The 15,739-nt window shown below is 41.9% G+C and overlaps 1 protein-coding gene across 1 annotated transcript in view; it reads left to right on the forward strand.

Annotated features, from left to right (window-relative positions):
• myo3b (myosin IIIB) overlaps window positions 1-15,739 on the forward strand; it is a 70,214-nt gene that overhangs the window by 39,108 nt on the left and 15,367 nt on the right. Inside the window, exons 27-33 of the mRNA XM_038720488.1 lie at window positions 1,166-1,371; window positions 3,747-3,858; window positions 4,060-4,222; window positions 4,643-4,723; window positions 6,125-6,221; window positions 7,597-7,651; window positions 8,550-8,673. Of these exons, the coding sequence (XP_038576416.1) occupies window positions 1,166-1,371; window positions 3,747-3,858; window positions 4,060-4,222; window positions 4,643-4,723; window positions 6,125-6,221; window positions 7,597-7,651; window positions 8,550-8,673 (838 nt within the window). The remainder of the gene's footprint in view (window positions 1-1,165; window positions 1,372-3,746; window positions 3,859-4,059; window positions 4,223-4,642; window positions 4,724-6,124; window positions 6,222-7,596; window positions 7,652-8,549; window positions 8,674-15,739) is intronic.

The following is a 15,739-nucleotide window of genomic DNA, read 5'->3' on the forward strand; positions in this document are numbered from 1 at the left end:
GTAATTAAATTTTGATCAATTCTACTTTGCTTTTTCAATGTTAATTTGCTTTTAGTGAAACTCGACATTTCCTGTAGATGTTTCATAGTACGACGTTTCCAGGGAATGGAAGTGATTATTTTTTCTGAGCCACTTGGGGGGGTTTAATGTTAAACACACTAAAGATGTGATGAGTTTGCATTTACTGCAAATAGCAGTAACAGCATATCATAACAAAGAAACCAGGTGCTCAGGGTAAGAACAGAAAACAGGGAGGCTCTGTGTCAAGTAAAACAATGTCTCTTTAGTTGAGTTGACTTGAGAATTTACAGTAATTTCATCATCATTTAACGGTAAAAATGACAAATGGGAAGTTGTGTGTATGTGAAGTTGCAAAGACGTCCAACAAAGAATTATCTTCAACTCTACAGTGTGCTTTAACTATAAGGAGCTTTTAGAGTCTTCCAACTCGTGGTTTTGGGTTTACGGCCTGCAGACTCGCCTCTAGCAGCAGCAGGCAGCTGTTATCAGTGGAAAAGCCTCTGATGAACCCACTGGATGCTACCTGCTCAGCACCAAAAGGTGGACAGACAAAGGTTGCAACTAGCTGGCGAACATCATGGAGCAGGTGGCAGCTAAAAAGCCAGATATTTCCCTCAGGAGTTGGTGGAGACCAAAACAGATCGAAAAGGAGAGTGAATACTGGACTTACTGGTAGTTTTGTCAGTTGGCCAGAAACTCTTCTCCAAAACAATGCTAACGTTGATCCCTGTCTACTGGATATGTTCTTATGCACACATTTTTTGCAATTTTAAACAATCAGAGTTTTTTTTCTTGACTCACAATTTTATTGCAATTGTGACTACAATTGGTATTGCAAAATAACACAAAAAAACACACAGTACTGCATTTTTTTAATCCTCTGCTTATTCTCAGTTATTTATATGTTTTGTATTTATTTATGTGTTGTGAAAATTTAAAAAGTATGTCAGACTTTTGTTATCAAACGTTTGTTATCAAATACATCCCTGTCTGGAATAAGTTGAATTCTTGAAGTATAAATCTATATCACTGAATTTAAACCACTGGGCTTTAAATGTGAATTTGTATAATAACTGCTCTCTGGGTTATTTTTTTTGCCTTGTCTCTGTCCTCTGTTTATTGTTGTCTCATTGTGTGTCTGCAGTACTCCCTGATGGACTTGCTGTCTAAGATGGTGGTGGGTCAGCCACACTTTGTGCGCTGCATCAAACCCAATGATGACAGGCAGGCGCTGCGCTTCTGCAAGGAGAGAGTGATGGTGCAGCTGCGCTACACAGGGATCCTGGAGACAGTGAACATCCGCCGCCAAGGCTACTCCCACCGCATCCTGTTTGAAGACTTTGTCAGCAGGTAAGAGCGCTGTCAAGACAGACTGTAGGCAGTACCTACACTCTCTAGCATGCACTCATGCTGAGCATCGACACAACCCCAGAGATAGTGCGGAACAAGTGAGCCATGCTCTGCATCACACAAAAACACGGGTTCTTTAATGAGATATGGGTGCAAGTTGAGCAGAGCAAGAGGCTGACTAATTGGCAGTCATTAGTGATAGTGCAAGACTAAATCCTACAGCTCTTTTAACTGGGTGGATACTCCAGTCGGGAAAATATGGATACAATTCAAACAGGGAGGATCTGTGATTATAAGGGGTGATGCATTTTAATGGGTTTCCTTTTACTATTCATAAAGAGTTTGTTCTTAAACTCAGTGACCTGGAAAAGCTCAAATGTAGTCTCCATGTCCCATTGGTATTACATTAGGACATAATTAAAACAAGACTTGATCATTAGTGGGACTTTATGTAAGGGGTGTTGTTTTTGTTTTGAAGAATGTGGGACAGGATATGATAACTGTTAAAAAAGTGCTGCACACTCTGTTCAAATGTCCAACCCCACATTTTAAAAATGTATACCTACGCATCCGCAGCTCTGTTACGGAAAAAATACACACACTAAAGGATGAGTCTGTGGGAAAATGCAAGGAAACTTATGTTTGATCAATTTTCCTTTGAAAAATTCTCCAGCCACCTCTAATGTGGAGACTTTAAGTTGATATAAAATTTAATTAACTTGGGCTTGTAGCCTGTAGGACTAAAAACTTTGAGATGGCTGGTTAGTCTCATTCCTTTAGGGACGCTTTAAAGATTGTGCTTAAATTTGGTGACCTAATACTAAAACTGAATGACCAAAGTTTTTTTTCTTGCATGTCCTAATTTCAAGTGTGTATGTGTGTGAATGAGAGGGTGTATTACCACTTCAGACTACATTTTAACCTTGCTATTGAATCCATATCATCCTACCTGAGCCAGGCAGAAGTCGTACAGACAGACCAGAATGGCTAAACTGCACCTTTAGTGAAAACTGATTTAAATTTGTGCTTTCATATCAAAGGCTCGTCTGATGTTGCGAAGCAGTGCTTTGTATTTACCATCAAAGAAATAACAGGTATCAACAGGAATTAGAATGAAAGGCTGTAGACCGAGGCGGGGAGGGGAGTTCAAAGAAGTTTTTCTTCTTGTTGTTCTTCTTCTTTTTGACCAATGCCAGAACACAAGAGATGAACCAGTCGTTTTGGAGCCTTGATGTCCCTGAGCAAACAGTTAGAGCCACTTTGTCCTATGCTGGTATTTTGTAAACTACAACAAGAGGATCAGTGGACGGATCCAGACAATGTGTGCGATAAACATGCAGTGGGGCTGATGAACACTGATAGGCCCGGGCTGATGGGCATCTCCTGTGGCCACTGAAATAAGAGTCGGTGATCCATTCAAAAGAGCTCCAACAAAGGGCCTCTGTTGAAGACTCATGTCTCAGTCAGGCTCTTTTTTTCTGTTCTGACTGGGCAGGCGATTTTCCAGCTGTGGTGGTGCTTCCAGTAAGAGTACTTGACTGGACTGAAGAGGAACTCCATGTTTATAATCAGTTATGTAATCGAGGAATCTAATCAGAATATTTGTAGATTAGTTTTGGATTATTCAATTGTCCAGTAATCCTAAATTTAACAGTTTGCACCAAATTGACTCAAAGGTTGACAAAAAGAAAGAGTAAAATTAAAATTAATTGTTTGATTTAGGAAATCCTCTTTCTTCCTGAGAGTTAGATGAGAAGATCAATACCACTCTCATATCTCAATGGTAAATTTGAAGCTACAGCCAGTGGTTTGTCTCTTCCACACTTCAGTTTAGATGTTTTAAACAAACAAGCTATACCATCTGAATTAGTGAGCTTTAGAGGTGCAGGTAGGCAGGTTTTGTTACCTTTGGACAGAGCCAGGCTAGTGGGTTACCCCTGTTTCCAGTTTTTATGCTAAGCTAACTGGCTGTATCCTAATATTTACCGCACATATATGAGAGTGGTATCAGTCTTAACATCTAACTCCAGGCAAGAAAGCAAATGAGCAAGTTTCCCAAAATGTCAAATTTAAAATCCAAAAATATTACTATTTAATACTGAGGTGCGTTTTTCTCCGCGCTGTGTTCTGTGTTTTACATATCAACTTGCTGTTGCAAACACCAACAGGTTTCAATGTAATGACAAAAAATAGCATCAACAAACCCTTGAAAAGTAATGCTTAGACAGTGATCAGATAACTTTCACACTGATTTTATGATCTGATCTCAAAATCTTGATTACACCATATCAGCTACAACTTGACTCTGCTCTTGAAGTGCTGTAACTACATTAGATCACATTTTTCATTGTTTTCCCCTTTGCCCTCTATTATAGATATTACTACCTTGCATTTCGTGCTCACGAGACGCCTGAGGCTAGTAAAGAGAACGTTGTTGCCATACTAGAGCAGGCCAAACTGGAACACTGGGTGCTGGGGACGACAAAGGTGATATGATTGATGATTATTTTACAACAAAAAATTTAACAACAAAGAAATCTGTGTTTGTATGATACTGTTGAGCTGTAATAAGTATAACATGAACAAAAAACATGTATAGAAAAAGTCCAAACTGTCTTATTAAACGACAGTACAGAGATCTGGACTGAGATGCTGATATATTCTAACCTAGGCTAAACATCTTGTCAGGTTTTTCTGAGGTACTACCATGTGGAGCAGCTAAACCTTCTGCTCAGGGAGGTGATAGCTCGGGTGGTGGTGATGCAAGCTTACACTAAAGGCTGGCTGGGTGCCCGACGTTACCGAAAAGAGAAGGACAAGAGAAAACGCGGGGCCATCCTCATCCAGTCAGGTACACTGGTATTAATTAAACAGTAAACAGACGAAAGGAATTATTCAAACTTAAGTCAAAAACATGCAAATGAGCATAAAATTTCTGATTTATTCTTTTTTTCGTGTAACGGGGAAAGAGGTGCAAATTGGATATGAATCTGACCGCTGGTCTCTTAATGACCTCTCGTCCATTATATGCCAGCGAGTCTTCATAAAAGAGATGAGTTTGATAACACAGCTTGACCCACGAGGGTTAAGAGCAATGCTTCAGAGCAGACAATAAGACCTCAGAGAGTTCAAAGGGATCCATCCCTCTGCCACCTGGTTTAGCAGTGTTTTGAAGTGGGATCTTGTGTAGTATGTGCAGTCTATTTAGTTTCACAGAGGCAGGTCAGCAATCTCTTGCACACACACACACTGTCTCGTTCTCTTTCTCTAGCCTGGAGGGGCCACGTTGCTCGGCAGAACCTCAAGCAAATAAAAAAGGAGCGGGAAGAGGCTGCGGTTCGCATTCAGTCAGGTGAAGACATTTTTACGTTTTTCTTCTTCACATATTCAAGTACAGCCCTCTGGAATTTCTCATGTCGCCCCCTGTCCGGTGCAACTACATGACACTTTTTCATACGATTTCAAAAGGAAAAAAGGATAAAGGCCTGGAAACCTTACATCTTTGTGAAACACCTTTTTGATCTCAATGAGTGGCCTACGAAACAGTAATAATTAATTAATAATGCATAAAGAAAAGCTTTTGAAAGTTTGGGCAGCATTTGGTCCCCATGTTTCAGAAGAACAGTGCATACTGAGATCCTTTTTTCCTTTCATCTCTTTCCCAGTAAAGGCAAGAGAGGGGCTTATCCCTTCTGTTTCCTCACGACTTCCTCTCTCAAATTCCTGGCCTATTACACAGCTCTCACATACCAGAAACAAGATGCCTTTTTATACTGTCAACCTTTTCATCTGAAATGTAAATTAATTCTTACTCAGTGTGCCTTGACGAAGATCAAAGTGGGCACATTAACCTTCCCGGGGCCCCCCCCCCCGCCTTGGAGCCTCTCACTGGAGGACAAGGGAGGGTGCCAAAAGGGGCAGGAGGGAGGAGGGCAAGGGGAGGAGATTTGGCATTGTTTCCGCTAGCTCTCCTAAGGGCTGCCCTCATCTGGCACATGGAGCATCTCCGTCGCCTGCACACCTTGTGTAAATGTCCTCCATTAAAACCCTTGTAAATAACGCTGCAGAATGGGTAAACATGGTTTTGGTGTGAGGAAAGCCTCTTTGTCGCCACTGTCTTTCTCTTTAGATAAAATGTGTTTGTGTGTGGCCCCTGGGGTTGGGGGGTTGGGGGGCAGACCTGAACCTGACATAAGTGGGGCCTCAGCCCCCCGGCGGAGCACTCCAGCACATTCACATTGTGTGTTCTCCGCAGCTTATAGCCTTTGAGGTGGGCTGCATTTGCATTCTGAAAATAAACAGATGCCTTTCAAATGTATGAGCCTGGTGGCTTCTCAGATCTCAGCGGGGCCTGAGGGACATGCTCACCATCGATCAGATTAGACCATGCAAAGTAGAACCATGGCTCAACAATGTACTTGAGCTTTCTTTTCCTGCGCATATAATTTTACAAGAAAAACACAAAGCCCGTCAACGCACTTAGTCAGCAGGCTCTGTTTACCGTCCTTCTGAGCCCAGTATGTTTCAGTAATCACACAATCTTTTCGCACCACTACACTACACTCTTTATATAATGCATTTCGCTTCTTCCAAACAAATGCAGTGCTTTTCTACAGGGCCACTTTAGTGCTTTGATAAATTCGTTGTAACTGTGTTAATTGCAACAATTGGATTTGTTAACTGCTTTAGTGGATGTATGCTGTTGAGATGGATGACAGTGTGAGAGCAAGTCTGACATTCATATCCTGTGCAGTTTACAGGGGTCATCGGGTACGTCAGGACCAAGGACCCCCGAGGCACAGATGTCACCCTGAGGCTGGAGAGAGGACCACCAAGGAGGAGCATATGGGGTGAGCCTTGACATCTCTTGCCCTTCAGGGTCATTCCTCATTGAAAGAATATTTTCATTTGGTTTGATTTTTGTTATTTCTCTGTTGTTGTTTCTTCTTACAGCGTAGACAATAGGGCTGAAATGAGACCACCATTAGAGATGGCTTGTTGAGCAAGAGATCTCACATACCTGTCACTCATTTTAAGCCCTGGTGGACAGGCTCCTCTTGCCCTGTAATGTACTGCTTCAAGCAGGAGAGAAAGCTCCTCCCTAAGCACCACCTCTTTCATTTTATAAACGTAATAAATATCTTTCCACCAAGATAGCACACTTGTCTGACCACAAATGGGGCTGGGCGCTGCACTGGTCTCCAGATGTACAAGCTGAAGACTTTATATTTATTCAGCATATGGGCAGGCCAGTCATTAAGAAAGTATGCAGGAGAGCAGCCACCGACTGAACAGCAACACACGTGGTGTCGATGGTGGCTTTTAGCTCCGTGTTTAGTTTCTCTCTGCAGAAGGTTAGGTTTGAGACTATAAACTAAGAAAGTGTCTGAGAGGAAAAGTGTTCCTGAACGATTTGTAGCCTAGTGGACAGTACCTCTAAAAAGGAACGCTAGAAAATTAGAATTATGACAAATATGTGTATTACCTATCAGTGCACCAGTCCACACAAAAAATCTCATTCAAATCTTGGGTGACTTTTGGTCAATGCTGTGCATCTCTCTCCAGACTCAAACTCTAGATTTACACATCTGAAAATGTTATGCTTGTTGTATACTCGAACTGAGCGGCGCCTCATCTGGGATTTTTCTCTCCGTGTTTACAATCATATTCCTTGGTGAGAAAAACTTCAAACCTCCACTTAACAATTCTGTTTAATCAGTGTTGGAATCTCTCCATATAGATTTATTTTGACATGATCTGGCCCATTTTCCTCCTGTAAGATCTATGTTCTCACCTACATGCTGTTCTTTTCCCTTTTGATATCCCTCCTCTCTGCCACGCTTGAATTCTGTGTTTGTGTCCAAACAGCAGAGCCTCCAGTTGCATCACCAAGTCCAAACTGGATGAGATTTTGTTTTTCTAGACTCAAAGCATGACTGCAATTGGCATGCAGCATTGTGTTTGCAGATGTTGTCTCTTTTGGTGTTTGTGTTTTTTTTTAAATAATGCAACAGCGAGTGATCACACACAGAAACATATCTCTGTCTCGCTCTCTGCAAATTGCATAATCATAAACCACAGCTGTTTTAACCATTAAACAAGGAGACACATACAAATTATCCTCAGCTCTGCATTACTATGTCCGACCAGATACCTACAACATATTGTGTTCTTTGTTGTACAGTTTATGTTAATTTCAGCTAGAAATGCTTCTTACTTTCACAGGTTGAACAGCCCAAAGAGCAAAGAGGCACATACAGATCACATACATAGAGGAAACGTAAGTAACAGAATATCAATGAGCATTTTCTTATGCCTGACTGTAGCCGTGTATGTATAATGCTGCTCCTCTACAAAGCAGCTTTAACCCAGATTAGTCTTTGGGAATTTTTTGAGTCCTTGAGACAAAAGAGTTCTCTTGCTCCAACCTCCTTCTCAGCGGAGAAGACAGGGTGGTACGGGAACGAGAGAATCAAAAGGCTGGAAATTCACGGCTGAGAATAAATGCTCGCTCTTCCCTGAGGTGATTTGTCTTTGCGCTCCTCTTTCTACAGATGTTAGACCCCTTTTTTAGTAAAGACCTGAGGTTCTTTGGTAGCACTTTGATATCCTGCTCGGATTCAATATGTGAAATAGAAGAGCCACTCCGTGACTTGGAGCACATCACAGTCTTTGAAGTCTGATCCAATTTTTGCTGCTCACCATTTGATGTTGAAAGGATGAAATGAGGAAAATGTACAGTTTTTGCCAGTAACTCTGCTGAGCATATGTAAGATTAAAAAAGCAAAATCCTTTGGAGGATGTACTTAGAAATGTTAAGCAGATTAATACTTTCCTATAGCTCTTTTATTCAAAGATAAAATTAAATATGAGAGGATGTCTGTATGAGCTGTTTTTTACCCTCACAATTAAGTCAGTGTGGTGCTGTTTGCTAGGAGGTAGGGCTAGTAAAGGGGGATATGCAATTGCATTAGCATTTGATTAACATTGCAAAGCACATTAATGGGTTTGAGTTATATGAGTGCCAAATTGTAAATTGTAAATAAATGAATACAGCGTCTACATGACTAAATTGGAGAAAAAAAACACATTGCGGGGCTTGCTTTAACTTGTGTCTATTTATCCGATGTGTTCATTGACATTGCTCTTCTGGGTGTGTTTACGCCTCTTCTTTCAAGGTTGGCCTCGACAGCCTCGACAGACAAGTGAAAGACATCAAGAGAGACAAAGGAAGAGCCGAAGACAGTGTAACGAAGCCTTGCAGGGAGACAGCTAGACTGCGAGACATGCAGTGTAAACAAGGTAAGCCAGAGCATAGAGCTGGCGGGTGCAGGTAATTACACAAAGAGACAGCAGAAATCCCGCTTTAATGGATAAAGTGCCATTTTTAATACAGGGCCCCTTTCAACCTTTCATCCCAGCCAATCCTCTGCTGCCATTCTTTGTTGACAGCAAAAAGAGAGAAGCATTATGGGTGATCATTTCTGCGGTATTTTAATAACCCAGGTCAGCTCATCGTAAACGTCTCATGGCAAGTGGGGGGGCTTTCAAAGTGGCATGAGCACTTCAAAGCTTTCATTCTCCCACACGGCGAGCCCTTCACTAAGGATCTCATCAATGGCTCTAATAGACCTGCACAGTAACGGTGACAAGAAAATACACAAACCCTGATTTGTTGAACATATGTTTAGTTTGCTTTTTGCCCCAGGCGATGAATTACATTAATTCCTGCTGCCTGGAAGGCTGAGTGGGTGGCTGTGCAGGGGGCCTCCGATTACGGCCGTCACCCAGCCCACAACTGGGGTAACCTGGGTAATGGGGGCCCGGCCCTTCATTAATGTTATTAGAGGGGTCTGAGGTAAGAGACGGAGGTGAAATAGCGTTTAGCGGCGCGGCTGAGAGATTACGGGGATTAGACATGATAATGTAACACAGACAGGGCTCTCCAACAGGCCCGGGATTAGTGTCAGCACGCCACAGCAGGTCTGGGTTAGATAGCGGCTAATTCGGTAATGCTGCATACAGGTGACCCCCGCTCCCAGGCATCACTGCTGCTGAAGGGAGGCAGTGTTTGATGAATTTATAATGTCATAGTGATTATGGAGGAATACGTTGCAGTGAATGCCAGTATGAGGGTATTTTGCTCAAAAGGATATTTTGACCTGGTATTTCCAATTATTTTTAAGAGTTTTGAAAAACAGCTGAATTGCTTCCTTGATTTTGTTATTTCTTTGCAGTTTGCCACCCAGCTACATAAGATGGGGACATAGGGTGTTTGATTTAATTATTTTGTGCTTTTTAGGATCCCTTTCATCTTAGAATGATTTGAAATATACAGTATTTAAATTATTTCATTGCTGTGTAACATAACGTACATAACATAGCACTATCCTTTATCCTTTATCCTGTCTCACCTTACGCCCAACCTTTTTGACTTATGACCCCTTAAGATGAAGAGATGTCTACTTGTGGACCCCTCTGTATGGGATATGTCCTCAGTGTGGAAATGACATATGAGCTGATCAGATTGTTTAATTTGAAGCTTGTTTAGAGGCATTGAGATGTGTTTTTGTATCCTTTTGATCACAGCTAGTAAAAATCTCTTAGTAATGTATGTCTAGAATTAAAGAGATTCCCAAGTGAACTTATCTTTACAGGAATTTTTAAGAAAATACTGTTTGTGTCTTGAAACAACAAAAACGAAAGCAGGTTTCTCTAGAATGAAGAAAAATTTAACTTAATTTTAGAGAACACTTTACATTAGAGGAAAGTAGAAATATTCTCAATGCAAACTTGTTTTAAGAACATCAACCAATGATGCAGTGATCATTTATCTTGGGGGCCCCTGACCCAGTGCAACCTAAAACTTCTCTAGTTAATCTCAATGGCATCTTTTATTGCCGTAAGTCAAACATTCTCAGACTTCTTTTTGTTATTAGGTAAATTGAAGGGTGAATAATTTGGCCTTGGGCACAGTTCATCCATCCATTGTCAACCGCTTATCCTACGTACAGGGTCGCGGGGGGCTGGAGCCAGTTCGACAGGTCGCCAGTCCATCGCAGGGCCACACATAGTCAGACAACCACTCACACTCACACCATTTAACCTAGCTTGCATGTCTTTGGAGGGTGGGAGGAAGCCGGAGAACCCACGCGGACATGGGGAGAACATGCAAACTCCACACAGAAAGGCCAGTGCAACCGGGGTTTGAACCCACGACCATCTTGCTGTGAGGTGACAGTTCTAACCACTGCCCCACCTGGGCACAGTTCAGTGATATCTAAATGTCCTAACAAAAAAAATATCTCTTCCTCTTCCACCATGGGCTTTACTAACGCTTTACTTGTTTTATGTGGAGAACACACACATCTTCAGGTATTCTTCATTGCACCCCTTCCCCTTCCTCATTTCTGTTCCAAGCTTGTGGCTCTGACTTCTTTCAGGAAACCTCATTTGAATATGTTGAGGGAGGCCACAGTGGTTCAGGCACCCAGGGCACACTTTGATCCCTGCAGATCTGAGGGCCTTTTTTTTTTATCCCGAGGTTGAGCAAGTCATGGAAGCCTTGCCCTGCCAGATGTTTGGAGACCAGGCTCCTTCCTGTGTCTCATCCTGCTGTCGCCTCTAGTGAACGCCGTCTCTCTCAGGCTGGAGCTCGAACTGGAGTGTTTCAGGACACCGGTGGAGAAAAACAGAAAATTTGCCATGGAAATTCAATTACCCCACCCCTCCAGACACTAGCACACACTCTACACTCTGCTCCCATTAATGCCAAAACACCAGGGCATGACCTGGAACCTCTCAATGCGTTTGACGGACGTTGGGTCTTGAGTGATTTAACAAAGCTTAGTGTTGCAAATGACCAGCTCAGCCCCGTTTTTTCTTTCATGTCTGAAACAAAACCAACCAGGGAGTGAAATGATTTGGAGAGATGTCTGTTTCACTGTATATCTGACACCACGCTAGGCAACTACTCTCACTCTTTAGTCAAATATCCGCAGTGTTGCATTTTATGGGGGAAGAGAGCATTAAAGCACTTTGTACTCCAGGCGCTCTCAGATGTCTGTAGCACCAACCTTTGATATCCCCTGTTGTGTCAGTGAAAAAGTTACACATACACAGTGTAGTCGTGTAAGCTGCACACTCAAGACGCTGGCACCTCTCGTCACCTGTCTCCCAAGCCTGAATATTAATACAACATGTTTGGAAATGAGTCACAGAGGCGTGTGCAGAAAGAAAGCCTTTTGCTAGCAAGCAGCAGATATGATCAGAGTGCTGCTTATGCTCCTCAGCGTGGTAAACAGGATGGTGCTGAGGATCAGTCAGAGCTGACTTTATGGTTTATGAAAGCTGAGCTACTTATGTTAACAGGCTTTTTGAAGATTATAGTTGTGGTAAACATACATGTCAAGAGAGAGACAGTGATAAAGTGGAGCCACAACACAGAGACCAATTACCTCTGCCTTGGAAGATAGTTAACCTGGTCGTTTGAAGGGATGAGAAAAGAGAAAAATGAATACGGTGCAAAGAATAGCTGAAGTTCATGATGACTTATCAGTCATAGTTATGTGCCCTCTATGCATAACACTGTATAGTCAATAAGAATTGATTTTGTTTGTCGCCCCGAGCTCTGTGTACGCTTTATAGCTCCAGCTGGGAGACCTCATTGGAAATGTACACGCTGTTTTACCCACACTGAGGTCAAACCCACACTCACCAGTACATCTCACTTTCCTCTCTTCTCGCTCCCTCCCTCAGCTCTTAAACTTCTTCCCACATGTCCTCCCACAAGGTTTGCAGCCACCAGGTGCTGCTCCACAACCCACCACCAACACCACCTTCAAAGCAGCAAGCAGCATCACCATATCAACATGCATCTGCCAGACAAATGATCCACCCTCTCCATGTTCTCTAGACAAATACGCTCCCACCCTCTCGCTGTCTCTTAGCCTTTTGATTGATCTGTCTGTCTCCACATATCGCAGCGACTCAACCGGATGCCTTCAGTTTTAGGCAAATTACAGGCTCGACGTAGCGGCAGCAGAGATTTGGAAGGGATAGGAAAGACTCAACTTAACGGAAGGAGTTGCCTCTGTCTGATGCTACCTACGTAATCCTCTTAATGTCAGTGGGAGTAGTTAACAGGATGTACTTCCAAACTACTCATCATCACAATTTCAACAGAATAATCTCCTCAGACATAAAATCAAGGTGGAAAATGATACTCCAAGTTCTCTGTAATTTCACACATGTGGATTGCCTCATTTGATGTAGTTTAACCAGTTAAGTTTTTCCAAACACAAAACCTTATTAATTTAGTTATTGTTGTTGACAAATTACAGCTTTATATAGTTTAATCAACCATATTTTATCTAATAAAATGACTCTGCACCCTGCCGATCAGAAGAGAAAAAGCTTAATGCCATTCATTTGCATATTTAATCTATTTTTGGCCTGGTTTCCTTGTCATCCATGTCTCCCTCCTCGCTCCCCCTTCCTCCTCACTTTTTACTCATCCTGCTAGGTCGTAGTTATACATTACATGTATTATGTTGCTGAAAAATGATTGACTTCTACAAAGTTCAAGAAATCTTTCCTCTACGCAAACATATCTTTAGGAGTCAAAGTTCCAAGTTCTGCTGTCAGGGGAAATGATTGATTTCAGTGTGAAAAATTGGTTGCAAGTAACAACATCCTCTGCTTGCATTAGTGAAAACAGATGCAGGAACCACTCTTTTTCAGGCATTATCTGCAGGACCTGACCAGTTTGTTTTTTAATTTAAAGCACATGAGTTGCTATTTTAGTATGATGTCCAAAATGATGAGAGAGAGAGTTGTAATAAATCTCAGGAGCCCTGAAAAGTTCTGGAAATCCTCTCCACCTTCAGATATGTGTTTGGAATCTTTGTTTGCAACTGAGGAATAATATCTGTGTTAAGTGTGCACACGTGTGTGTGTGTGTGTGCGCGCGCACAAGTTTGTATGCATGTGTCTGGGTTTATGTACCCGTGTGTGTGTGCGCGCGCGTGTGTGACAAGAGGCGTTTGTGAGGTAAAGAGAGGGGTCTGGGTTGCACATGCCTCATTTAGACATCAAAGGCCCGTGCTGATGATTTTTCCTTATAATCCATGCCTTTTGGTGCCTCTGCTCCCTCCATCTGAATAAACAAAGCCCAAGTGGTTCTTTGTGGTCTGGGAAAAGTCAGGTGATTACAGCACGTGATTTGGGGAGTAAATCGATACATCTCTAATTTATTCCACTAAAAATCCCTTTTAGCAGCTCTTTTATGTTGTTTCTGAGAAGCATTCTGATTTTCAGGGGATTTCAAAGTGGTATTTAGAGATGTAATACGAGTCATCTGCTGCTCTTTGAAAATGAAAGAAATACCTATCTCAAAAAGAATTCCAGCCCTTTTTATCTCAAGAAGCAAACATGTACAATATGTAAGTCTCTCAGCCAGAAGAGCAAACTCTGCTTGGCTTTCTTTTGATACAGAGAAATCAATATTTTATGAACCGCACTGCCTCTGTATTCCCAGTCGACCATTATTACTCCCCACCCCAAACAGCAGACATTACCCACGATCATTTAGCAAACCCCCGGTGTGAGCCACTGCCTCTGACCCCTTCCCAGCTCTGCCTGCCCATGTCCAAGCTGCACTCCCATGCCTGAAGCCACTTTGGCAGCCTCCTTGCCTGTAATATATCTGCAGGAGCAGCATTCCTCTGGGGCTGGCCTGGATCAAATGGCAGTGATTTCCCAAACAGAGGCACAGAGATGGGAGGCCTGACCCATCCTCTGATCTGCTACATGCTCTAATCGCTGCAGGTCAGGATGGATAAATGGGGATGCTGAACCCTCGTGTGTCATGTTTTTAGCTCCAGATATGCAGCGCCAGATCCAGCAGCTGAGCGATTTTAGGAAAACATGTAATTGAGATTTTCTCAAACAATAATACAATTGTGATTTAAAATGCAATTATTTTCTATAAACTTAACCACAGGCTTGTATTTGTGGCCTACATAGTATTAAATAAAATATGATTTGACCAGACACAATCACAAGCTGATCCTGCGTAAACATTAGGTAGATACAGCTAAATGGTGTTGAGGACCTCCAGGGTTGTTGTTCATTTCTTTTGTCACCCTTCAGTCAGAGAAAAGTCAATTTCTAAACTTGCCCAACTTTCCATAAAAACGAGATTAAGAGTCTACAGTCATTCTAGCGGCTCTGTGACGCTGTACTTGTGTAAAGGCTAACAACAGCAAGCTAACTTGCTCATGATGACAATGCTAACATGCTGGTGTTTAGTAGGTATTATGTTTATCATCTTAGATTAGCATGTTAGTATGCTAATATTTGCTAATTACACAGCTAATGTGAATGTTATTAGTTTTGCAAGTATTTGGTCATAAAACTGAACAAATTTAAATTAATTAAAAGCATCACCAAAGTTATTACAATTCATTCTGAGGGAACATGAATGTCTGTACCAAATATCATTTGAATCCATCAGACAGACTCATAATCACATATGTCAGCCTTATGATGACGCTAGAGGAAAAGTCAGGCAATCACTAAAGTCATAGGTTTCATCTTCCAGGGACCATAAATTGATAAGGCAAATTTCATGATCCATGCGATAGTTGTTAAGACATTTCAGTCTGGACCAAAGTGTTGGGTGTACTTACTGACATTATTAGAAAACTTTAAATGGCTTTGCTCTTCCTCCATTCTGTGATTTTGTCTTTACTCACTCAGTAAATTCAATTAGGTCTCCGGAATCTCCTCTATTCGAGATTATGCCATACTCCATCGTACTGCATTTGGGCAGTCTGCTTTTTCTGTAAAAGCCACAAACCAGTGGAACACCCTGCCTGACGATGGGAGATTCTGCAACTCCATCAGTATGTTCAAAGGAAAGTTGAAACGGTGGTTAAAAGCTGCTCAGCTCTGTAAACACTGATTTAGATATTTTATCTATGTGGTTTTATGACCTGCCTTTAGTTGACTAGCAAACTTCTGCGATGTGCCATTGTTAATAGTTCTTATCGATGTCTTGTGTGTCCTTTTTTTGTTTAACTCTGTGTATTAACTCTGTGCTGGGACTGAGCAATGTGGCTCAAAGTCATGTTGCAGTTGCATTGGTGGATGAAGCCACTTTGGCAGCCTCCTTATGATATGGATGCTTATTTGGCCATGTTGTGATCTTGGTGGCATTTCAATCAAGCTGATTGATTATTGTGTTGTTTTTAACTCTGACCTGCCTAGGGGCTGAAGATGCGAATTAGCTTGAAGCTATGATCTGGTACAGTATAAATGAATCAATTAACTATCCCTACAGTGATGCTGCTAGCATTTCTTTATC

The sequence above is a fragment of the Micropterus salmoides genome, unplaced genomic scaffold (genome assembly GCF_014851395.1).
Source record: "Micropterus salmoides isolate LMB-PRFRI ecotype aquatic unplaced genomic scaffold, ASM1485139v1 Ms_hic_scaffold_15, whole genome shotgun sequence".
In the NCBI taxonomy this organism is placed as follows: domain Eukaryota; kingdom Metazoa; phylum Chordata; class Actinopteri; order Centrarchiformes; family Centrarchidae; genus Micropterus; species Micropterus salmoides.